At 40.5% G+C, this 22,973-nt stretch overlaps 1 protein-coding gene and 1 long non-coding RNA gene across 8 annotated transcripts; one reads left to right on the plus strand and one right to left on the minus strand.

Moving 5' to 3' along the window:
• Nucleotides 1-29: 29 nt before the first annotated feature.
• LOC144041792 (inverted formin-2-like) lies at nt 30-22,225 on the minus strand. Of its 7 annotated transcripts, XM_077555367.1 has the most exons (23): nt 21,974-22,219; nt 14,256-14,666; nt 12,879-12,994; nt 12,608-12,767; nt 12,029-12,062; nt 11,804-11,945; nt 10,627-10,759; nt 9,858-10,463; nt 8,390-8,535; nt 8,239-8,300; nt 7,107-7,209; nt 6,942-7,027; nt 6,575-6,675; nt 6,430-6,500; nt 6,223-6,330; nt 6,086-6,156; nt 5,878-5,998; nt 4,475-4,639; nt 4,228-4,330; nt 3,994-4,146; nt 1,388-2,155; nt 1,075-1,128; nt 30-463 (listed from the first exon to the last, which is right to left on the minus strand). In XM_077555367.1, the coding sequence occupies exons 2-22, from the start codon at nt 14,653-14,655 to the stop codon at nt 1,076-1,078; spliced, it is 3,702 nt and encodes a 1,233-aa protein (XP_077411493.1). In that variant the 5' UTR covers nt 14,656-14,666; nt 21,974-22,219; the 3' UTR covers nt 30-463; nt 1,075. The 7 variants fall into 7 exon arrangements, 6 of the variants coding, with proteins under 6 accessions (XP_077411493.1, XP_077411494.1, XP_077411492.1 ...); XR_013290461.1 differs by having other exon boundaries at nt 1,075-2,155; nt 21,974-22,220; XM_077555368.1 differs by lacking the exon at nt 1,075-1,128.
• Nucleotides 12,283-13,313, plus strand: LOC144041880 (uncharacterized). Its single transcript, XR_013290469.1, has 3 exons — nt 12,283-12,385; nt 12,645-12,809; nt 12,886-13,313. It is a non-coding gene; the product is annotated as an uncharacterized LOC144041880 (long non-coding RNA).
• Nucleotides 22,226-22,973: the final 748 nt, after the last annotated feature.

Genomic DNA, 22,973 nt, shown 5'->3' on the forward strand with positions numbered 1-22,973 from the left:
GTTTCGCGTTCACGCAATAAAAACAAGAATTTCCAATTTACTTTTATTAAAATAGCTAAAGCATTAAGTAAAAGTCACAGTACAGTGCCAGTATAGTCCGTCATGAGTGAGTTATACGATTCAAAATGTTAAATATTTTAGTCTTTCCTTTATATTAGCGTCTCAAATTCTCAAAATGTTCAAAGCACAGACACACAACCACTTAAACATACAAAAACATATAAAGCACATTGTCCAACTTTTCGAATAGGTTACCATCAAAAACAATTTACAGTGACATGTTTACATCCAAAATGCCGTCAAAGTCCCGACCTTGAATTAGTTCATTAACGCTTCTTGGTTTAGAAAATCTTCTGTAATCTCACAAAAATAAAATATTCAGTATACTGGACTCCTGCCAGTTCACAACTATGGTGACATCAACTTTTTCTTTTTCCTCTTGATCTCCTTTTTTTGGAATCACCTAAAGGGAAAATAGCCAAGAGTGAATACATACAATTTTAGATTTAAAAGTCATTCTAAATATGATTAACTCATGAGCAATTGTGAGATAAATGTACTTATTGGGTCATTAGCTTGCTTTAAAAAAAATTGTTTAATTTTATTTTATATTAAATAGCTTTAGCTTTTATGCAAATGAACTTTAGATAACAAAGACAGCAGTTTACAGGAAGCATGAGACTGACATTAGTAGGTTAAAACAACTCAAGAGCAGAATTAAGAAATGGACGGGAAAATATGGAAGAGACAAGAGTGAAGCCCATCATGAGAAATTTACAATGACTGCACACCGTCAAGACTGACTGGAATGAGAAAAGTTTCTGCATTTATATATAAATATTTTATCCATCAGTAAAATAATTCCAAGACAAGTTTTCTTTTGTTAAAATCTCTTTAGACTTATCAATGACTGCATCAGTGAAAAAGAAGTGTTAAAAGCTAGACAACACAGACAAATGAATTCCAGATCCCAGTTAGAACAAATGGTGGGTTATTTGCCACAAAGTTTGGACGGTGACTGAGTTTTAGGATGATGTTCCTGCTTACAGCTTGCCATCCCACCGCTTGACCTACCTCACTGCAACACACAGCCCTTTTTAGGTTTAATGTGTCCTTTCCCACTGTTACCTTGTGTTTTAGAGAGTAAGAACGGAAAACAGAACATTCAAACAAACGCTCCATTGGCAAACAGCAGCATTGTAGAATTATAATTCAAATCTGTATTCATTGTCTTTAATTAAAAGAGGCGCACATATTGGAAAATTCTCACAATCAGCTACTAAAAAAATAAAATATATAAAGCAGGGTGCAATAAAAACAAATCTTCCTTTAAGAACTTTCACAAGACTAGCATTCCAAAATTGTTTATTTAAGTTAGATGCTTTACCTGGACTCTTCTTTTTGTTGCGTTTAAAGAAGCTTGACCGTTTCTTTGGTTCGGGGTTTATTGAAGTTATTTCTTCAGATTCAACTCCACCCTGGCCGTCGCACCCTAAGATGCTCTCCAAACGGGTCTTGTTGCTTTTGGCGTCTGCCTGCGTGCAGCTCACCACCACCACATCCTGCCCGGACGGTTTAGCGGCACGCACGTCGAGACCTGCTGCTTGTCCTTCAGCTTCTTCTGAAGTAATATTACTCGTTTGACTGTCCTTATCAACTTTAGGGTTCCTTTCACTAGCAGCAGTGTTTCCTGCCACTTGACTAATGTCCGCCGGCTCCTTAAGTGTTAACGTCTCAGGTACCAGGTTCGAAGTTTCATCTAACACAACCTCTATCAGGTCGGAGTCTGACAGCGAGGATGGGCTGAGTGCGCTGGTTTCGGTTGAATCGACAGAGAAACCATCTGTGACGAGACATGGCTGGGGTTCCACCTGAACTTTAGTTTGAGGTGCTGTCGATGTAGTTGAGGTATGATCCTCCGGTAGCGAGGTGGGCTTTTCCGGGGCTGCCGGTGCAATAGAGGCCGATTGGCCCGTTGTTGGTTGGGGTGAGGCTGCCACTTGCACTACATCCTGAGGTGTCGAAGGAGTCTCGTTTGGTGAGCCGTTCAATTCGCCTGCGCTGATTTGGTGAGCCTCTGTTGGACGTGTGGTGGGCGCGGAAACGCTGCAGGCTACTTCGGCGGATTTTTCGTCTGCAGACGTCACACGTGACCCTGAATGGGGAGATGACAAAAGTGTTACTGGAACCGTTTAGAAATTGAAGTGGCATCACAAAACTCCAATGGGACCTCCGCCAAGGTCGAACTCTTATCAAAAGTGAAGAAAAAAAAAAACTGCTGCTGTAGTTTAGTAGTTAGCTTTGTTAGCAGGCCTGCTGGTTAATGGAGAAGTCAAACCAAAAATGTTCTTTACAATAATATGTTGTATGTGCCCCCATTAGTCTAAACACGGCATTCAGATTCACATTAGTTTTGTGGGGAAGCCATTTTCCCACTTGCTGTTGATTGAAGATGACATCACAGTTGCTCAGGGAATGACCAATCACGGCTTACCTGTTTTCTGAAGCTGAGCCACAATTGGTCGTTACCCGAGCAGGTGAGCCGTGGTTGATTGTTAGCTGAGCCTTGAGCAACTGTGACGTTGTCGGTACCAGATTGAATCACTACAGCATTGGCCGGAAATTATCCGTTTACAATTGTTCAATAAAATTATATGAAGAAAAAAAAAATCAGCTTTATGTCAAAACATTGGAAAGATGTCATTTAAGTAACAAAATGTATGGACTGAAATTTTAAAAATGTAAATAAAAATAAAAATATAAAAGCAGAATACTTTAAGATTGATAAAATGCTAAAATGGGTTTAAGCACTTTCGGGCGTGCCGATGACGTCAGTACAGCATTGCTAATGAAATGAGAGATTCATTCAGACGTGTTTTTTTTTTTTTTTTTAAATGTTCGCAAATTACAATACATCACAAAAACAGTCTTAACGATAAGGAACACATTAGCAATCTAAACTGACAATATTTGTCACATCTCAGGCAATTAATGTGTATATATCATTTATTTAATCTATTTTATTATTTATCCAATATATCTTGCTTTTATATTCTTATGTTTATTTAAGTTTTTACAATTTCAGTCCATACATTTTGCCATTTAAATTACATCTTTAATATTTTCTTCCCAATGTTTGACGTTAACTGGATCATTTCCAGCCAATCCTGTAGCGTGACGTGTTCGTTAGGCGACCCCGATACGAGCTGGCAGATCGATCACATCTGGCACCGACAACGTCATTTTCAACTGACAGCAAGTTGCAAAATAGCTAAAACTGGGTGGATTTTGCTGCTTAATTCCTATTCCAGAAATGCAATATTAAAAAAAAAAGAAAAAGTGTTTAAACTGTGGGGGTGAATAGAACATATTACAAATACAATTTTTGGGTTGCCATCCCCTTTAACACAGAGTAGTCAGCAATGGGGGAACACAAAGCAAAAACAAGGTTTCCCCAAATTTGGGCATTCAAAGATTTAGGGACGGGTGAGTACAGATACCAGTATTGGCTGCCCTCTTGTGGCCGTTTGTAAACAGCAACTAGAAATTAGAATAGAAAATTGCCACTAATTTCATGTAATTTTAAAGAAAAATGCTAATGCAATATTGGGTTTTATAGGACTTTCTTTTAAATATCTGTCATTGTTTTTTTGGGGGAAATTATATCTATTAAAAGTACTGGGTGGTATCTTGCTATTTTGCTACCACATGACATTTTTGTTTTGAGATGGAGGTTTGGGAAACCCTGTTGTCACCCAAAAAAATAAATAAATAAAAATGTTGCACGCCATGGAGATCAAAACTTGCTTTTGCACTCGGCGGAGGTAATGAGAATGCATGGCAATACATTTCCCAAGCGCAGACATATAAAAGCTAATGCAGGCTGAAGCACATCATCAGGGTACATGAAAGCAACAAAACCATGGCACGCTGTTAAGTGACTCAGGAGCGGAGCTAGAACTGCGGATGGGGGCCACAGTCTCTTGTCCTTACCAGGTGGGCAGGTATCCCTACTCATTTCACTATGAGGGAGGCTTTCCCTATCGCACCTTGGCCTGGTCTTTCTTAGGCTGAAACCCTTCCTGATGTCCGCAAGCAGGTGGTCGATTATGCAGCCGTCGTCCTGCGGCACCAAGCCTTTCTTGACTGGTGTGGGACAGGGATCGAAAAAGGTCAGGTCTAAACTTTTCAAAAATGGGATTTGTGCGTGGTGCAGTGACAACTCACTTATTTTGCCATTTGCTCCCTTCTGCCTCTTGGACTCTTCCTCTGCCAGCTGCTTCTTTCTCTTCTCAGCTTTGGCTGCCTGTTCTTTCCTGATCTTATTGTCCTGTATTTGTAGAGGGGGAAAAAAAAAAGAGAGGTGTCACTCTGCCAAGTACAAATTGTACACTTTGTAACAATTTCGCCTTCAGCAACAACACATCAAAATGTTTCTTGTCACACTATAAACGACACCAGCATTATCCCCGACCTTCAGCGCTTTGATGAAAAGTTCCCGGAAAATCTTGATTGTTCCGAAAAGCTCTTCGAGCGACAGCTGATTGGCATCTTCACAAAAGTAGACAGCGAGTTCACTCTTCTGCTTGTCAATGTCCACAAATCTTTCACTCAAATCTCGACACGCCTCCAGATTTTCCTGCAGCACAGAAATGAGGCCTTTGTGAGACTAACGAGACAAGCGTTCACAAAGTACAGCAATCAATTCGTTTTTCTTTTTATTGCCATTTTTAGCTTCTCTGTAGCTCACTGGATTCAATAATTATTCTTGCGAGCCCAAACACTTGGAGGTACTTGAGCTTTCATGTAAATATATTAAAGACCAAGATCAATGACATCACAATATTGCCTACAAGCACTTATTAGGGGGAGGATTGCTGATTTTCACATTGCAGTGCCCCAATGAATTGCTTTTGGCTTAGCACATTACACCAAATGCAATATTATTATCATAGCTGCTGTCGGTCAGTATACAGGGTTTGCCATTTGGCTGCTGCAAATACATTTTTACTAATAGTTGTAACAAAAACAATTTGAATAAGAAAATAAATGTTTATGTAAAAGATGCAAGTGCATCGAATCAAACCTTATAATTCCACTTTAAAATATATCAAAATATGCACCAAATAGTCCCATATTATATCTGATGGAATAGCAATCCCACTGAATCAAACCATATCACACCCATGTATGTAGATAGAGTATCTTGCAAAAGTGAGTGCACCCCTCATATTTCTATCCTTTCATGGGACAACACTGAATAAATGGCACTTTGAATGAAAAGTAGCCAGTTTACATCTTAGATCATTTAAACGCATTGTTCCTTCAAAATAACTCAATACAGTTATTAATAGCGAAACCCCTGGCAACAAAAGTGAGTTCACCCCTATGTGAAAAAGTCAAAATTGAGCAGAGTCAAATTTCCTCCTCAGTGTTAAAGGTCTCAGGTGTGAATAGGGAGCAGGTATGCAAAATGTTAGTATTATGACTCGCACTACAATTCATTGTGAGAACCGTGAATGCCAACATGTACTGTGGCATACTGAAGTCCGTGATGTCGTCATGGAGGAGCGGAAGAGGATTTTAGTGGCAATCTGGGAAGCTCTGGTAAACTCCAGAGAGTAAAGTAAAATAAATAATTGTGGCCACACAAAGTATGGACACTTTGGCATTTTCACTTAGGGGTGTACTCGCATTTGTTGCCAGGTGTTTAGGGATTGGCAGTATTTTGAGGGAACAATAAATTGACACAGCAATGCAAGCTGTAGACTGACTTTTCATTGCGTCAGTGTCATTTCTTCAGTGTTGTCACAAGAAGATATCATGAGATAACTTTATGTATCAAAATGATGGCCAGATGTACATCCAGGATCTTACCTCAAGAACCTTTACATATTGCTGCTTCACTTCTTCCACAGAGTTGGAGACTTTCTTGGATGCCTCATTCAGTCGTTTAAGCAAAGTGTTGGTTTCGGATTGGATAGAATCCAGATTCACTCTGTGGTATGAGATGTATTTTGTATTAAAGAATATTTTTGCACAGATTTATAGGGAGGGTGGCAAGAACGTGGAAAAGAAGCTGTACCCTGCAGCCTTTTGGCAGATTTCAATGTCCTCTGGCAATGCCAATAGCTCTGGGTGGTTTACTTCTGCTTCCTTTCACAAAAGTATGTTGAGTTAGTAACAAATGTGTTTTAAGGGAAAATGTTGGTCTTTACGTACCTCTAAGATGTGATGAAGCAATGTAATGCGGCTCTTGTTGGCTTTGGTCTCAGTCAGCTTGAGAAGAGAGCTGATCTTGAATCCCTCTGCATTTCCTGTGTGGCTTCCCTAGAAGGAAAGCGATTTAAGAGATTACCAAAAAAAAAAAAAGAAAAAAAGTAGGCCTTCTCTAAATATCAGCTGGGATAAAACATTTGGGGCTCTTACATAGTTGAGAAAATTGCCCACGTCGAGGATGAGCCTGCAGAAAGTGGGAATGAGCGTGCTTGTCCTGAGAGCTGTGAATTAGTTTTCGGTAAGATGGTTCGAGGATTGCAAAATTGGGTTATTTCCACACATAAGGGGTACTTACAGTGACAGGCCTCCTCCAGCAGCTTAACTTTAGGTTGGAGCATGTCCAACACCGATGCAGTCTCCTCACACAACAACATGCACTCAACCCTCAGATGATAACTGGGAAGAAATTGTGAGTTGAAAAATCACATTTTTTTATTATTATTTTTCTTTCTGGAGAGCTCAGTATTGTTCATTCCGTAATTTTACCGATTTGACATGTCATCATCATTGCTTTTTTTGTATGTGGCAAATGTGAAAATCACATTTTAATGCAGCCAAATTAAAAATCCATCCAATGCCATCACAAAATGGGGTTCCTCTTTGGCCCATTTCTTAATCAAGCAGGCAGCTCACATGTTAGAACAGTTGGGGAAGGAAGTTACCATTTGACAGTGAGGAGCACAGTGAAGAAACGGTCGACGTTAGCCAGCTTCTCCTTCTCTCCTTGGAAAGACTTCAAGTTTTCAATCTAGATGACAAAGGCAACATCACGACTCAGGCGTCGCTTGAATGACAGCTTTAAAAACACTGCGTAGGTATTAACAAACCTCATGCTTCTCTGGCAGGAGCTTCAGGAGCTGTTTTAGCACCTCTACGTCAAACCTGCTTCTGTCACCTTTCTCAATCATCACCACAAAGTCCTCATTTGAGCTGGACATGGAACATTTCAAGTAAGATGGGCACGACATTAAGCACACACGAACAATCCACTGAGATCTATTAGAAGAGCTGTATATAATTAAAGGTTCTTCATAACATTGCTTTGAACCTATTAGTGCAGGGGTGTCAAACATAGTCCGCGGGCCAGAACTGGCCCATCAAAGGGGTTCAATCGGGTCCGTGAGAACAGAACACATAACTGCAGTTTTCTCACCAAAAATAACTGTTGTGAATTTTGTCCACCCCAGGGCACACTGGCAACCACTTAATTGACATTCTGAAAATTGGCTGTCACTCAGGATCCAATGCAAAAAATTGTGTAGGCTACTCATTTTTGTTAAGACATTTCAGATGACTATACAATAAGATGGTAATTATTCACACGTTAAAATATATATATTTATCTTAACCTGTTATTTCTATTTTATTAGACTACGAACATAATCGTCTGGCCTATATTAGATTAAATGTAGGTTTAAGTGGCCACTGTATTAATGAGTTTGACAGTCCTGCATTAGTGCATACAGTGCATGCCTTTATAGTACAAAAGTGGGGCAAATATGAGAAATACCTCCCAGTATGACGTAATTTACTTCCATTCCGATGTATAAGACAACTACAACAAATACAGAAGGACCACACCTTTCGATTTGATTAATTATTTGTCCATTATGTTTCTAACATTCAGTTAATGATTTGGTCCGTAACATCCCAGAAAATCAAATCAAAATAAATTGATTTGATAGCAGATGTTTGCAAATGAGGATGAAACTGAGTATTTAATTTGGACAATTTTAATCAAACAATGTCTCAACGATATTAGATTTTGATAGTTGATTGTTGAATCTCCAAAATACTCAATTGAAATACTTTATTGCTAAGATTATTTCTTCTTTTAAAACACTGAATTTTTCAAATAGCTTCCTGGATCTTGTTTTAACTGTACCTACTTAATAAAGTGCCCATTGAGGGAACACTTTACGGACATAAAATGGATCAACACGTTGCTTAGGATCTCACCATTTGAACTGCTTCAGGAATATGTTTACATTCAGGTTTTTCTTCGGATCAATAAAAGAAATCTAGAAACAAACAGAAATAGATAGTTTGGCTTAGAAAATCATGTGCTTGTAATTCATTTCAATTTATTGCTGAGGTCGTTTGCACACACCTCTTTAGGCTCCTTCTTGACAGGAGCAGCTGCCCCCTTGTCTTTGTGCTCGGTCACCGGGAGACAGAACAGCTGCTCAATACTGCTATAGTCCGGCTCGTGAGGAGAAGGCTCTTTCTGAACTGAAGCCCACATGGAGTGACCATCTGTGTGTGTAAGAAGAGAGAGGAACCCATCATGTCAGTTTGAATCGTTTGCTCCTCTTGCCGGGGAGGAAAACATTGTTACAGTTTGTGTGTCCATTTTCTATACCGCTTATCCTGTCTAGGATTGCATATCCCGGCTGACTTTGTGAGAAAGGCAGACTACACCTTGAACTGGTTGCCAGCCAATCACAGACAGAGTACATAGAGACAGTCAATCACACTGTCGCTGAGTGAGAACTAAACCCACACAGCCTGTACAGAATCCCAAGCGAGTAAGCTACTTTTGTGACTCATGTGTTCAATACAAAAATCTTTTAAATAGTACCAGAATGTGGATGATTTAAGCAACAGAACAGTCCACAAACACGATCCACATGCCTCAAAGGTCCTTATCCAGTTTAGGATTGGAGCATTAAGAAGCTGATGGACAAAAAAAGGTCTACATCAGCGTGAACTGGTTTCCAGCAAGTCATTGGTAGGTTCTCGTAATCTTCAGTCTTTGACGGTTTACTGTGGTTTTGGACTCCAAAGCAGGCAAAGTTAATGATTGGCTTGGGAGGGGGGGAGGGGGGGCAGTGTCTAGTTAGATTTTCAAGTTAAGACTAAAACTGGCTTGCCTCTTTTAAAATTGCAGTCAGTGTTTTTACCCTCCAGATAAGAAAAAATTACGATTGCACATCTCCAGCTACATGGCAACTTGTTTGTGCAGTCACAATTGAAAGCGATAGTATTTTGTTTTATCTTTATTTTTTCCAAAGCTTGCAACTATTCATCTTAGTTTTTTTATTTACACATACACATTTTTTTTTTTTTTTAAGAAAACGGGGATCCTATAGAGCAAAAATGTGATCAGCTTCGGATTCTACACCAAAAAAGTAGTCCTAACAAAAATTGTGTTCCCAGTGTAATTTGAGAGGCCATTGGCTTTTTTCCCCCTCTACCCCCTTCTCGACTGAGCAGAGAGGGGAGGGGCGAGTAGTTGCATAAATGGGAGAAGGAACGAAAACGAGAGCATGAACGGATGTCTTTTTTGCTGGCGATTACTGTGCATTATTTAAAAAAAAAAAAAAGTTCCAGCGAGTACTAGTTGGCCCTGAGGACAACATGAGCAGCCTACAAGTCTGTTCTAAAAATAGCTAAGCAAATAGTTTCATCAAGTAGATGAAAATATCCGTTTTGTACTAATTACATTATTGCTAATTAAATCTAATTTCCTACCAAGGTTTTAAAAAAACATATTATAAACCAGCATTTAAGATAAGCATTTTCCATTTAAATTTCAACAAGACTTGAAGAAGAAAGCCCACTCAAATTGTCCTTACCTGTAACGGTTCTCAGTTTCTGCCAGTTGAGCTTTTTCATCCTCAGTGTGGGATATCGGCTCACCTTTGCGGGTGCGCTGCATCCCAGAGAAGAGCTGGTCTGAGCCACTATCATGCCCGAGGGGGGAGGTGGAGGAGGTGGCATGCCAGGTAAGGCAGGTGGCGGCGGCAGCGGCGGCGGCCCATTGCTCATACCTGGCAGAGGGGGCGGAGGTGGTGGGGGAGCCACGCCGGGACCGCATGGTAGTGGCGGTGGCAGCGGTGGCATCATTCCTGGTAAAGGAGGAGGTGGTGGTGGAGGTCCACCAATTGCACCTGGGAGTGGAGGAGGGGGAGGAGGAGGCGGGCACTGAAGAGAACTTATGGGCCCTGTCATATTGGGAGGAAGTGGCGGAGCTGGTGGCAGTGGTGGTGGAGGGGGTGAAGCCAAGAGCGGCTTCTGAGGTGATGCAGAGCATTTCTCCAGCTGGTTTTGGTCTTGCTGACTAGTCTGCGAAGCCTTGTCCACTCTGACAGGCTGGCCGTCCACTTCTTGACCATCCATTGGGCTCTTGCTCTTGGAGAACACCAGACGCTCCATTATCTTCTCAAATGTCCCTATCTGAGCTGGAGTCCAAACAGGAAAAAAAAATGTTAGAAAGTGCACAGCAGCCTCTATACCTCATTGCTATTTTCCAACTCCATCAAACATTAATAAGAGGCAGCCATTAGCGAGACATTTAGCTTTACAGGAAGTGATAGTGAATGCATCACAATGTTGCTGACTCACAGTCCTGGGCCAACAGTATGGCTCGGTTAGTGACGGCCTCCAGAGCCAGCCAGATATCCGAGCGGCTTGGCCCCAGCAGGAGGAGCGTCTGCAGGATGGACAGCAACTGGAGCGAAGCGGGGGAGCTGCTCACCTGCCACACATCAACAAAGGAATACGATATAATGCGGCTCACAATACAGGAGTCACGGTAAACACGTATATCCCGATACAATGCATTCAAGTCGATAGATATGCAAGCAAAAATGCTTTCTTCTAATTTTAGCGGCGCTGGCGGTAACTGGTCTCGTTGAAATGTGTGCGCACTGCGCAGGCAAGGAGCAGCTTTTAGAGACGTGCAGGGGAAACTTTATGAATGAACGTGCAATATCGATTCTGACATATCATGTATTGTAACGAAACCTGCAACGATCTATTCCCGTATTGATTTTTTGAGCACACCCCTAAATATCACTGTATTTAATTTTTATATATACTACCATTTGGCACATTGTGACGCTACCTGCAGATTAGGTGATGACATCACTTTAACTTTAACTACAGTATGCTTCAGTTCCAAAAATGTTCTGGGGCTAGCTCTGCATGCTCGGTCTTGGAACCGCCGCCATTTTGAATTTTTTTGTTCAAAAATAACTTTTCAGAGGATCCAAATTTCAAGGTAAGGTTCAGACCCATAATCCAGGTCACGTGATCCAAGTTCAGCTTGTGATTGGCTTACACAGACCTTGTATTCATATGGTGTCACATGACCCAAATTCATAGTTCTGATTGGCTGTTTGGGTTATTTGTACAGGCTTTTCGCATCATTTTTTTTTCTTTTATTCTAATGTAAATTTAAATGTATTCTAATGTTAAAAAAATGCTCAAATGAGTGAATTAATATGTATCACTAAAATTACAAGTTAATAGACATAATGGGCTCGCCACTACTTCCTGAACTCAATACCACGCCTTCATTTTCTGTCTTTCATGATTGGACAAGCTGATTAATCCAGGTGTTTCTGGCCATTGTCGTCGTGGTTACTGAGCCCAGGCACACCTGGATTAATCAGTTTGTCCAATCATGAAGGACAGACAGGAAATGAAGGAGTGGTACTGAGTTCAGGAAGTAGTGGATTTGTCCAAAGAGCCCATTACATCAATGAGCTATCCAGCCAAATCCTCCCACACAACTCACCTTGTTGAAGAGAGTTGTAAAGACCTCCAGGTGATTACTCATATCAATCCCGCCATACAGCCGCAAAAGCTCCTCCTCATCTTCCGCCATTGCCTCTTCAAAAGCTTCACACTGAATAATCAAGTCTTCATCCTCCTGTTCTCTGCATGCCACACACAAGTACAGATCAGTAAAAAGGTGCACTACACTTAAAAAAATGGAGGCCGACTAAGGTCACGTGCTCACCTTAATTTTGGTAGAATATCAAGAACATGAAGCCCTGCAGAACAACAAAAAACAGCACGAGTGTCACAACATTCCCCTTATTTTTTTTTAGTTTTTTTGTCTTTTTTTAAAGTAATGTACATCTTTGGAAGTGAAACACTGGTACAGATAGCCAAGGAGCTATTGGAGGACATCACAGGTGTGCAATTATAAGAGAGGTGTGGCCAATCAAATTGCTGATTGGTTGACGGAAGTGGGTGGTCATAATGGAATTGGGTGGATTCTTAAAGCCTCAGTTATTTTTTGTTTCGTTGTCTTGGACTCCGAACTCAATGCCAGTCAGATTGTTGTGACTTTCGCTTTGTCCAATTTAATTAGGTCAGTAATGTTATCAACCTAAAATGTAGCAGGGTGTGATATAAATTACAACCATTGGGCTTAATACATTGTCCGGCCAGACACATTTTCAATAGAGCACCAATAATGTCCTGATTTGTGCTTTCGATTCACTTTTAGCACAGATGTAAATGCTGAGACAGCTTATAGAAAAGTGACCTCACTCATTGTGTGATCAATTGTTCAAAGGCAAGCTGAACCTACCGATAAACTCCTTTCTCATCTTATCTCTCTGCCTCAGGTCATCACAGCCGAAAATGAGGGCGTTGATGACGCTGAGGAGCGTGACCATGTAAGGAACGTTGTCCGTGGCCTGCAGCTCGTTCATGATCACGCTGAAGCGATATTGACGCGTCTTCACGCCCTGAAGAACAAATCACAGTGGAATTCACGTCTTCATTGTGGTGTAATGCTTGTGAATGCAACTCGCCACCAGGGGGCGGTATTTTTATTTTTGGGATCAAATTTTTCTTGCCTTGTAGTGGTCCAGAGCATCCAGAGCAAGGTGATGACCGTCTGATGAGAACATGCTGAGGGCTGCAAGTAGCTCAAACACTTGCTTCTTCACCATGGTGTTGGAGGTGTCCAAGGCTGTGGAGGGTCATTAGCACACACATTTAACACAGCGCACACAAAACATCTACTTTTGCTATGGCTCTTCCTTGTGTCAAGACCTCAACATGCCTCAAATGATTTTAAGCAGTGCAATGTGAACTTTGTTCTGTGAGGATGTGGCAGATAAACATGTTTGTGTTTCTAGTCAACAGGCTTTCATTATTCACTGTGTGGAAAGTTGCAGACTTCGAGTGAGTCATACAAGAATACGACGCACAAAAAGTTAGGGATTTTTGGCTTTTTTTGTGAAATTTCAGGGGAATTTAACTTGACCTAGAATAAACTTTTGAAAGCACATGTCCAAATGTTCAGTTGTTCGATACTTTCTGCTAGGGAATGGCAAGTACCAATACTAGGTATTGGTATCGTGCCCTCATTTTAAGTAGGAATAGAAGAATATTTGGCATTTTGATATCGGTATCGGTCATTTTATAAATTTGAAGGCAGATAAAGTTGGTATCTCACTGAGAGGCAAGTACATGCAAATGTAGTAAATTTGGGGTTTTCACAAGGGTTTGTAAAAGGTTGCAAAGATATTCACAGTTTTTAGTTGTTGCAAACAGTTTTTCTTGTCGCAATTTTTTTTTTTTAACTTGTTCAGACAGTTCTTCACTGACACCGTCAGTCATAATCATAATCTACTTTAGAAAGGAATTTTTTTTCATAGAGTTAAATTTTACACACAAATTTTTCAAACATCTGTGTTATTTAATGAGGAGATGAACAACAAAAGTCAAAACGTGTTTAATTTTCTTTTATTTACTTTTATGCCTTCATGTGACTCTTCCCGTATCTGTTGCAACCTAATGACAATCTGTGACCACTTCGATTTCAGAACAAGCCTTGCAATGACATGTACTGTTGGTCAATTGTTGTCATCTTGGTCTCATGATGTCATAATTAACATCATGAAAATGCTGTTCAAATACCAATTCTAACTGAAGCAAGAAATTGATTAGTCCATTCACAGATAAACACCTGTTGTGAAATTTACTGTTCAGCCCCTTGTTAGAGAACAGGAAGTTGTGTAAAAAGTGCTAAAATAATGAACAGTTGGAGAGGCTGAAAGTTTGGAGAAGGTTGAATTAAGTTCACCTATTTTGGCTTTATCCTGGTATTTCCCCCAAACTCCTAACGCACCTTAGTTTTTGTGAGTTGTGTATGTAAACAAATATTACATAATGAAATATGTGTCTTACAGTGTTAGACAATATAAAAGTGGAATGTTTGTGGTAACCTTGGGAGAGCTTCCGGATGTATCCCTCGTTCTCAATGATGAAGTGGATGCCAGCTGAAGAGTTCATGACAGCACGGACGCAGTTGACACAGGTGAGCTGCAGGAGGGCGTCTGCGATGCGGGAGCAACCTCGGCCCGAAAGGCGGTCCAGGGCCTCCAAAAGGAGATCCAGCCCACTCAGCTCCAGGAACTGGACCATCCATGTCTGGTCGCTTCTATCCAGGCGCCGCTTCAGGCCGGAATAGTTAACCACAGTGGGAACCTGGAGCAGTCTGATACAGAGCTCCGGATCAGCATTCTCCAAGTTGGCTTCCTGTTGGGAGTCTGAGTCCTGCGATGAGCCGAGGCGACCGCGCACTGCTGCCCACTTCCTCTTTACCTCGGAGATCCCTGACATCATTTTGAAAGCACCTGTGAAGGAAAGGGACAAAGGGGTTTTATATCATCAGAAAATTAATTTGCTTAATAATTTTATGTTGACCAATTCCACATAATTGCATTTCTACTAGGTAATTCAACGAAAAATTACTATTATTTACTATTAACTCATTCACTGCAATTGACGGCTATAGACGTAAAAAAAACATCATTTTAACAATTTCTATTAATTTATTATTAGCTTTACATTTTTTCCCACTTTTGTCAACAAGAGAATGAAAACCTAGAATTTTTTGTGAGATTTGTGATTAATCGTTGGGTTAACTAGTGAAGTCATGCGATTAATTACAATTAATAATTTTAATCGACTGATGCCCCTGATTTTTAATCTTTTCTTTTTTTTCTAATCGCATCAGGCAATTAAATTTTTCAATTGTAATTAATTGCATGACTTCAATAGTTAACTCACAATTAATCACAAATTGTATCTGTTCTAAATGTACAATAAAATGTTTTTCTAGGTTTTTATACTCTTGTTTAAAAAAAGTGGAAAACATTTTAAACTAATAGAAATGGTTAAAATGAATTTTTGACATCTATAGCCGTCAATGGCAGTGAATGAGTTAACTTAGTACTTGCAATAGTATTATTTTTTTGTTTGTTTAACAAAACACAATTGTGTGGAATAGGTTGACATGACAAATTAATTAAAGGGGAAGTCAACCCAAATATTTTTTTTTACAATAATATACTCTATGTTGCCCGACTGGTCTAAACAGCAAAATCCACCCGTTTTTCTCCATCTCAAAGGGCGGCCATTTTGTCACTTACTGAAAATGACATCAGTTGTTCCTCAGGTAACAACCAATCATGGCTCACCAGTTTTCTGATGCTTAGCCGTGATTTGTTGTTACCCATGTTCTGAGCAACTGTGATGTCATTTTCAGTCGACAATAAGTGGCAAAATGGCCTCCCCTTGAAATGGAGAAAATTGGTTGGATTTACTGCTTAACCCCCCCCCCCCCCCCACACACACACACACACACCAATTTATCATCATTTTGTGGCTTTTCATCAGAACTGAATGGGACCATATTTGGAACAATATACACAAATCCAAAAATAACCAATTGAAAACTATACAGGAAGTTGCACAAAAACAAATGTAAATAAACTGACAAAATACCCATGAAAATATACTGCAACTTCCTTAAAAATCACTGTTTTGGGAAGAATGTCACTGGTAAGCAGAACAAAGACAGCAGGCCTGATCACAAAAGGAAAGAGAACAGCAAATGACAGCACTGCACTCTGTGGGTGTGTAAACGACAGTGTCAGCAGTCCAGACATTTCCAGTAGCTATGCCAAACATTCCGATTAAATCCCGCGTAAAAATCTGTCATGACAATCAAAACTCCCTTTATAGATCTCGCTGGACAGTCAGTGCGGAACACATTTCCATTTACAATACAAAAGATGTTACATTGGATTACCCAGCCGCAACTAATGTAGAGCGAGCATATATTATGAATGCAACGCATGCTGCTTTTTGTGGCACAACCAACTCTCTGGAGAGCATCTAAAACATTCCCGTACAAGCAAGGATACACACTAAGTCCAAAAAAAGGGGAAAGCATTCTGCAAAAATTCTAAAAATACATTCTCTAAATCGGAAGTTGCGATATTTGCTGGTTTGGTATGAAATAAAAAGACGTTTTAGGCTCCGCTGTCTGTCTATGTGAATTTCAGACTTGGCAAAGCGGAATGATGAGCATGTAGAAACACAATGACTTGCTCTTCTGACTCACAGTTGGCTACTTTGGAAGGAATGATTGCTTTTGCAAAGGCCCATTGTACTTGCTTTTCACTACTTTTTTGCTTGACACTGACATATCCAACTTCTGCACTGTTAGATGTGTTCAAACAAATTGACTTGGCTTTCTGTTTTCGTAAGATGTAGCGCAGAATAATTCCATTCATTCCACCGAGTCAAGGTAAAGTGGCTCTTGGCTTTTGTCACATCCTCTCGCAAAGGAATTTTGCCTGCTCGGGCTCCACTATGCTGCTGCGTTACCGTGGCAGCCAACAGACACACACAATGGTGATTTACAAGGGACCTTCTCAATGCCGCCTAACAAGTCACTGAAACACTGCCTGAATGAAAACATCAGATACCTATTGGATACAAATACAAGATGTATGTTGTTGTTTTTAATTGTGCTTTGCTGTATGCATGTATAGCGAATATAAAAAGGTCTACACAACTCGGTCCAGGTTTTTATTTTATTTTTATTTTTAAAGTGGACTTGCTGTAGCGTTTTGGATCATTGTTCTGCTGCAGAACTCAATGGCCAAACATTCTCCCTCAGGATTTTCTAGTAAAAAGTAGAATTCATGGTTCCATCAATCACAGCAAGTCATCCAGGTCCAGAAGTAGCAAAGCAACCAAAGATCATCTCACTATCATGTTTGAGTTTTTGGTTTTTGGCCAACAGTGGTTTACGCTTTAGAACCCTGCCATGAATTTTTTTTTTCCCCGTAGACTCTTCTTTATTGTTGAGCCATGAACACTGACCTCAACTGAGACCATCGAGGCCAGCAGTTCTTTCGATGTTCTGCCTGGGTTACTCTGTGACCTCCTGGATGAGTCATGGCTGTGCTCTTGAGGTCATTTCTGCAGACTCTGAGGTTCACCGCCATTTCATGCTTTCTCAATTCGTCTGTTGGATTCCTAGAGCTTTCAGAATTACTTTGTAAGCCTTTCCTATCTGATTTACAGTAAAATTATTTATAATCTGTTCTTGAATGTCTTTGGATCATTGGCCGACTTCATATCGTCAGACAGGTTCTATTGAAGTGACTTCGTGATTGAACAGGTCTGGAGGTATTCAGGCTTGGGTGTGGTCAGGGAAAAATGAACTCAGTGTTGGTAAAAAGTGGTTTTAAGAATATATGGATGCATCTGTACTTGTTGATTGGAAAATCATTGTGCCTAATGTTACAAGTATGGCTTCAATAAAAACGTGAACCCAAGTTCAGACCCAGCCACTTCAGCCAGCTCCTCCGACGGGATCCCAAGGCATTCGCAGGCCAGCCGAGAAAATAGTCTCTCCGGCGTGTCCTGGGTCGTCCCCAGGGCCTCCCGCCGGTGGGACATGCCCGGAACACCTCTCCAGGGAGGCGTCCAGGAGGCATCCCGAACCAGATGCCCGAGCCACCTCAACTGGTTGCTCTCAACGCGGACGCAGGTCACCGGGACCCCCTCTGGAGCCAGGCCTGGAGGTAGGGTAACCGGGCCTATACCCATGGGGCCCGGCCGGGCACGGCTCGAAAAGGTAACGTGGGTCCCCCTTCCCATGGGCTCACCACCAGTGGGAGGGGCCAAAGGGGTCAGGTGCGCAGTGAGTTGGGTGGCAGCCAAAGGCGGTCCGACCCCCGGCTACTGAAGCTAGCTCTGGTAACCGGGCCTATACCAATGGGGCCCGGCCGGGCACGGCTCGAAAAGGTAATGTGGGTCCCCCTTCCCATGGGCTCACCACCGGTGGGAGGGGCCAAAGGGGTCAGGTGCGCAGTGAGTTGGGTGGCAGCCAAAGGCGGGGGCCTTGGCGGTCCGACCCCCGTCTACTGAAGCTAGCTCTGGTAACCGGGCCTATACCAATGGGGCCTGGCCGGGCACGGCTCGAAAAGGCAACATGGGTCCCCCTTCCCATGGGCTCACCACCGGTGGGAGGGGCCAAAGGGGTCAGGTGCGCAGTGAGTTGGGTGGCAGCCAAAGGCGGGGGCCTTGGCGGTCCGACCCCAGGCTACTAAAGCTAGCTCTGGGGACATGGAACGTCACATCTCGCTAGCGTGGACATAAACGAGCATTTTGTGACACGTTGAGATGCATGTAATGCTTTACTTCAAATTGTTTGCTAGTCTTACTTTAATGAGAAAATAAATTTGTACTCAATTCAACTTAATAGTAGGCTTAGTTATCATGTTTTATTGTTGTTTTTTGTATTTAAATGTTAACTCTTTTAATGGTTGAGATGTGTTTACAAATGACTTTGTATTATTAAGGAATACATTTATTCATGTTGCAAGTAAATGCTTGTAATCAGGGCAATTTTCCAACAACTACCAAGTTTTTTTTTTGAACTGTGTTTTTTATTCCACAGACGAGGCTGACGGTGTGCCTGAACGTCAAGTGCTGGGCTACCAGGGAATTTTTCAGAAGGAAGGGAAATGACTATCCCGGGACAGGAAACCAGATAAACACGCGTGAGGCAGCACATGTTCCTCTTTTGAAACGTCTGTTTCACTAAAGATTGAATCCACAGTAAGGACAATTCACGTACAAACATTGTTGGGTGGATGAATGAAAAATTTTATTTTTATTAAGTTGCTCTTTGAAAGACATTTTCATGCCTGCTTCCAAAAGCTCCCACATGCACCTCGAACAGCAGCTGATTCACAGCCTACAGGACAAACCCACTCATGTGTCCTCTGCTTGAGCCTCCTACACAACAGCCAACTCCAATGCATCAACACTTAAAGCATGCACACCCACTGCTTCCTTTTATATGGAACATATGCAAAGCTCACAACTGTATAGCTATTGTATGCTTTGTATCTCAGCAATGAATTGCTATTATTATGCAACTTGTGTAATTACAGTATAGAACCTCCAAGGTCAAACGTCCTGCACAGAAATTGTGGTTCAACCTTGTAGGTCGCTGACCTTGGGTGAGGTGAGACTCAGGGACCAGGGTGCACCCTGGACTGGTCGCCACCCAATCGCAGTGCACATATAAACAAACCATTGACAATTTCACACCTATGGACAATTTCGTCCTCAAATAATTAAGAAGGATATTTTTGGAATGTAAATACTCCAGGGTATCAAAATTAATCGATTAATCGACAACTATTTTAACAATAATTTAAAGCCATTGTTCAACTTAACTCATTTACTGCCATTGACGGTTATAAACGTAACAACATAATTTTAACTATTTCTATTTGTTAACTTTTTTTCTACTTTTGTTAACAAGAGTATGAAAACCTAGAATTTTTTTATTGTACATTTAGTAGATATAAAAATTGTGAATAATCGTGAGTTTACTATTGCAGTCATGCAATTAATTACGATAAAAAAAATTAATCGCCAGACGCCCTTAATTTTTTAACTATATATAAAAATTGTGAATAATCGGGAGTTAACTATTGCAGTCATGCAATTAATTACGATAAAAAAAAATAATCGCCTGACGCCCTTAATTTTTAACTATCATCTAGTCAGACCATTACATTTTTTAATTCTAATTAATCTCATGACTTCACTAGTTAACCCACAATTAATCACTATTCTAAATGTGCAATATAAAAAAAAATCTAGATTTTTATACTCTTAACAAAAGTGGGGATTTTTTTTTTAAACTAATAGAAATAGTTCAAATTAATTTTTGACGTTTATAGCCGTCAATGGCAGTGAATGAGTTAAAGGGGAAGTCAACCTTAAACATTTCTTAACAATAATATCTTAATATCTTATATGTGACCTCACTAGTCTAAAAATGACATTCTGATTAATATTAAATTTGTGGAATACGAGTTATAAAGCAAAACCCAAACGTTTTTATTCATCTCCATTTTGCCACTTGCTGTCAACTGAAGTTGACATCACAGTTGCTCAGGGCTCAGGCAATGACCAATCACAGCTCACCTGTTTTCTGGAGCTGTGATTGGATGTTACCTGAGACCTGAGCAGTTGTGATGTCATTTTCACTTGACAGCAAGTGGCAAAATGATCTTCTGATATTAATAAAAACTGCTGGACAACAGTAATTATTATTTCTATAGTCCTTCATGAAAACATACTTTTGTGTTGAATCGAAAAAAGACATTTGCAAACATCTGCTTTTATTTTTGTAAAACAATAGCTGACCCAGTCACTGAGTCAGCTTCATAAAGATTGTTGAGTACACATCAATCTCCATCTTGCGATATTGCTAGATCGTCTAGTAAAAAAAAAAAAAAATCCATAACCAAATAAACAACAATAAATGGTCAATACAAATTATTGGGGGAAATTTTGTTTCGCAAGGCACTTTAATGTAAAATTAATTGATAGACTAATCGATTCATCGTGACAGCCCAACTCCAGAGTACTCCCAGAAAACCCTCGAAAGCATGGGGCGGATGTGAAAACTCCACATAGGAAGACCAGAGTCAAGATTCGAACCACAATATCACTATCGATTAATTGATCAATTAATCGATATTAGGGTGTGCATCTCTCCAGCAAAAGACAATTTCATCAAAATCTCAATAAATGGAGTACATTACGAGTAAATAACAGTACATTTTCAAGTGAAAGGCTTCGATTTGGTTCAATTCAGTGGGATTATTGTTCGATCCAATATGGTTCAGCAATAGCTTTTGTCATGTTTACTAAAATGTAAAAACATGTCAATTTCATTCAGTAAATAAAAACCGATAACACTTCCGTGTCAAGCATCTTCAACGAGGGTCGTAGTAAATTTACTTTTTGTTTATTATACAGTGATTAATGACTTAACAACACTTCAATGCCAGTTTGGAATGTTAAATTGTAGGAATAATTTAAGGTTTTATTTTCAGACGTGATCATTTTAAACCTGGAATGATGTGCAGTATTCCCCTACTGTTGTAGTATGCACGTTCCGCAGTAGACTAAGAGGAATGAAGTGCAGTATTTTTAAAATAGTATTCAAGTTTCAAGCAAGTCTTAAAATTTGACACAGTTCTTGTATAAGGGTTAATTTAAGAACATCTGGAGCTCATTAAAATGATACCTACCCTCTTCTTCTCCCATCTTGCCTATTTTGGGGAGCAAAACATGCATGCAAGCGCACTTGCACTACACTGATATACTTGCCTTTATTAAAACCGCTAAACGATCAAAACAGAATTAACCTCTGCACACACAAGTAATGTAAATAAACGTGATCCAAATAAAACCCTTCAAGTGTATTTTGGCAACCGGACACATTTTTTCCCTTTTAGGCAGCCTTCCATTTCTCCAAGGAGGGACAGATAAAGTGAAAACAGTCTCCATTATGAGGATCGACGACACTATTCATAACGCCAATTTGTCTGCATTAGCTACTGCAACATGATGGATTTAAAAAAAAAAAAAAAAAGCAACACAGATCTTCACTTTGGGGTGCGCCTTTGCGGGACTAGTGTCCCGTAGCTTGAAGACACGGTGTAAGCAACAACTTAATGTTAAAATTTATCTTATATGAAACATCTTCATGCACTGTTGCATTATTGAAGACCCCCCTACGAGATTGAGGATGCGGAGGATGTCTTACCTGGGTTTGTTATATAAACACACTTGGAAGAATCGCGTCCTTGTGTGTGTTCAGAAGGGAGAGGCACCAGATGACACACACACACACACACACACACACTGCGGTTTACATCGTCAAAAATGAAGCGTATATTTCCTCAAATTAAGGCATTAAGGCAGTTGCAGGTCGACCCGAATGGGTGTGTGTTTGTGTGGCTTTTAATCGTCACGGCCCTGAGCTGTCTCGCTCACTTGTTTAAAAGAGTGACGTCAACGTAGAAGTAAACGCGAGGTACCAACATCCGCTCGTGCCTTTCGCAATAAAGTAATGACGTGACGACAGGAGAACGCAACTCAAACTCGTTTCCTGTGGTTGCTGGCAGATAAACGTGATTACAACGCACAACATGGGTCGTTGCCTTGACAAAAGTTGATTGGAAGTTTATTTAACACGGTGCTAAAGCTAATAATTAAAGATAACGGCAAAGTTAAACTACAAGAACTGAACCACTTCCGCTTGCGACGAAATTCAACAACCCAACTCAAAAGCAATGTTCAATCGATGTTGGTTACAGAAAGTACCTCTCGTCTCTCAATCAATTTTGAGGACGCTGTATTATTTTGAAAGTACTCACATACAGTAGTTTCCTGTCCTAACCCACCCGCTATTTTTTTTTATCTTCCTGCGGTTTCTGAAGCTGTCTGCAGCCAGGCAGTGGTGTGGTGGCGGTGGGCCGACCTTCTCCTACACACTCTCCATCCTTGGCAGCTGGAGCCGATCGGGCAGTTGAATCATTCCATACCTAAATAATAGTACAAATACAGAAAAAGACTCTGGTAAAAGTTACTGGTTCTTTAGTTACTTAAAACGAGCATAGACTTAAAGTAAAAATGTCAATATATACAATACCCGTTTTGACAACAATGGGGGAATTTTTTATTTATTTATTTATTTATTTTTTACTGCTAGCCTAGCATTTGCTCAGGCTTTAATGCTATCAAAACAAGTTCCCATGGCTTTG

Source organism: Vanacampus margaritifer, chromosome 1 (genome assembly GCF_051991255.1).
Source record: "Vanacampus margaritifer isolate UIUO_Vmar chromosome 1, RoL_Vmar_1.0, whole genome shotgun sequence".
Lineage (NCBI taxonomy): Eukaryota > Metazoa > Chordata > Actinopteri > Syngnathiformes > Syngnathidae > Vanacampus > Vanacampus margaritifer.